Here is a 1,678-nt window from a genome sequence, read left to right on the forward strand (position 1 = left end):
GCCGGATACACAGGAACAAGGTCTTCACGAGCTCCGGACACTGCATCATGTGCGTTCTCCCTGCAGGAGGATGAGGAGCAAGAGCGTGAACGCACGACCGAGGTGAACGCGGGATGCCGTTCCTGCACATTATAACCATCCCCCTGCACCCACACACACACCCACACAAACACCAACACCAACACCAACACGACATTCCCCACCCACACAAACACACAAACACCAATACGACATCCCCCCACCCACCCACACAAACACCAACACGACATTCCCCCACCCACCCACACAAACACCAATACGACATCCCCCCACCCACCCACACACACCAACACCAACACGACATCCCCCACCCACACAAACACACACACACCAACACGACATTCCCCACCCACACAAACACACAAACACACAAACACACAAACACCAACACCAACATGACATCCCCCCACCCACACAAACACACACACACACAAACACAAACACGACATCAACACGTTGGCCTGTGGTACATGGCCATCGACGTAGCACAGACAATGATGTAGGTGAGAGTAAGATTTAATGTGGGAACAAAACAGAAAAGGGCAAGGATCAAATGAAGATTATCGTCTTGATCCTTCTTATCATGTTTTTACACATTTTTTACCTATTCTGCAGCAAGCTCTGATGTATAATATTTTAATATATAACATGTAAAGATGTCTAAATGGTTGGGTTACAGATGAATGAATACAGGGCAAGGTTACAAACATGTAACTTTATGTAAAATATGTTTAGTTTTTCTCCATGCTCTTCATCTTCAAATGCTTCGTCTTGTAGAAAACAAGATTATCATACTGTTACATGATGAGCGACTAGGGTAGTAAAAATACTTGACATGTTGATCATTGTGTGAAACAAGCTTACCAAGAGCTAACGAAGCAAAGGTGTTCAACAGCCGCACAGTATATTCCCTGACCTCAGATTTTGAAGACTTCAATAGATTGAGCACTGCTATCTAAAAACATAATTGAAAAGAAAAACGAGTTGTTTTATTAATTTAGAATTGAAACTTAAAACTACTCTGTTAGATATATTTCATTATAAAGGTTTGTATCGATTTCTTTATTAAACATAATAAGTGTTTTACCTTGTGTGTTCCAGAAGACACACAGCCAAGTAAGTCATTTTTCACATAAGCTGTCATCACTTTATCCCTATGGTCGCTGGGTGCTCGTGTCAACCTCTGTAATCGGAATATCACAGCAAAGAAAGATTCAACATTTTCAATTTTTGCCGATCTGGTAACAAAGTTCATTTGCTTGCCACAGCTTTTTCATTTTAGACATAACATATATATATACAGGGTGCAAAATTAACGAGAGTCCGGAGTCAAATACTCCCCGATTTGACATATGCAGGAGTCCGTGCGACTCCCTGAAAATTCTGCCATACTAACTAGTTCGTTCGTTCCAGGGCACGGCCTCGCGGAATTACTGTATTTGTTCAGCTAATGTCCAAAGAAAATTTGGCAGACGTGCAACTGCATGAATCTTAAAAATAAGCACACACGTTATTGTTAATATCTTTAATTTTGAACCTCAGACTGCGGACTCCCTCATTTTGCTGCGGACTCCCTCTTGTTGGACTCCCTTGTTCAAAAGTTAATTTCTACCCCTGTGTATATATATATATATATATA

The 1,678-nt window shown here is 41.5% G+C and overlaps 1 protein-coding gene across 1 annotated transcript in view; it reads right to left on the minus strand.

Moving 5' to 3' along the window:
- LOC106812370 (lisH domain-containing protein ARMC9-like) overlaps window positions 1-1,678 on the minus strand; it is a gene marked incomplete at its 5' end in the record, with an annotated part of 20,633 nt that overhangs the window by 9,362 nt on the left and 9,593 nt on the right. Inside the window, 2 exon segments of the mRNA XM_014816225.1 lie at window positions 904-994; window positions 1,127-1,222. Of these exon segments, the coding sequence (XP_014671711.1) occupies window positions 904-994; window positions 1,127-1,222 (187 nt within the window).

This window comes from Priapulus caudatus, unplaced genomic scaffold (assembly GCF_000485595.1).
Source record: "Priapulus caudatus unplaced genomic scaffold, Priapulus_caudatus-5.0.1 Scaffold639, whole genome shotgun sequence".
Taxonomy (NCBI): domain Eukaryota; kingdom Metazoa; phylum Priapulida; class Priapulimorpha; order Priapulimorphida; family Priapulidae; genus Priapulus; species Priapulus caudatus.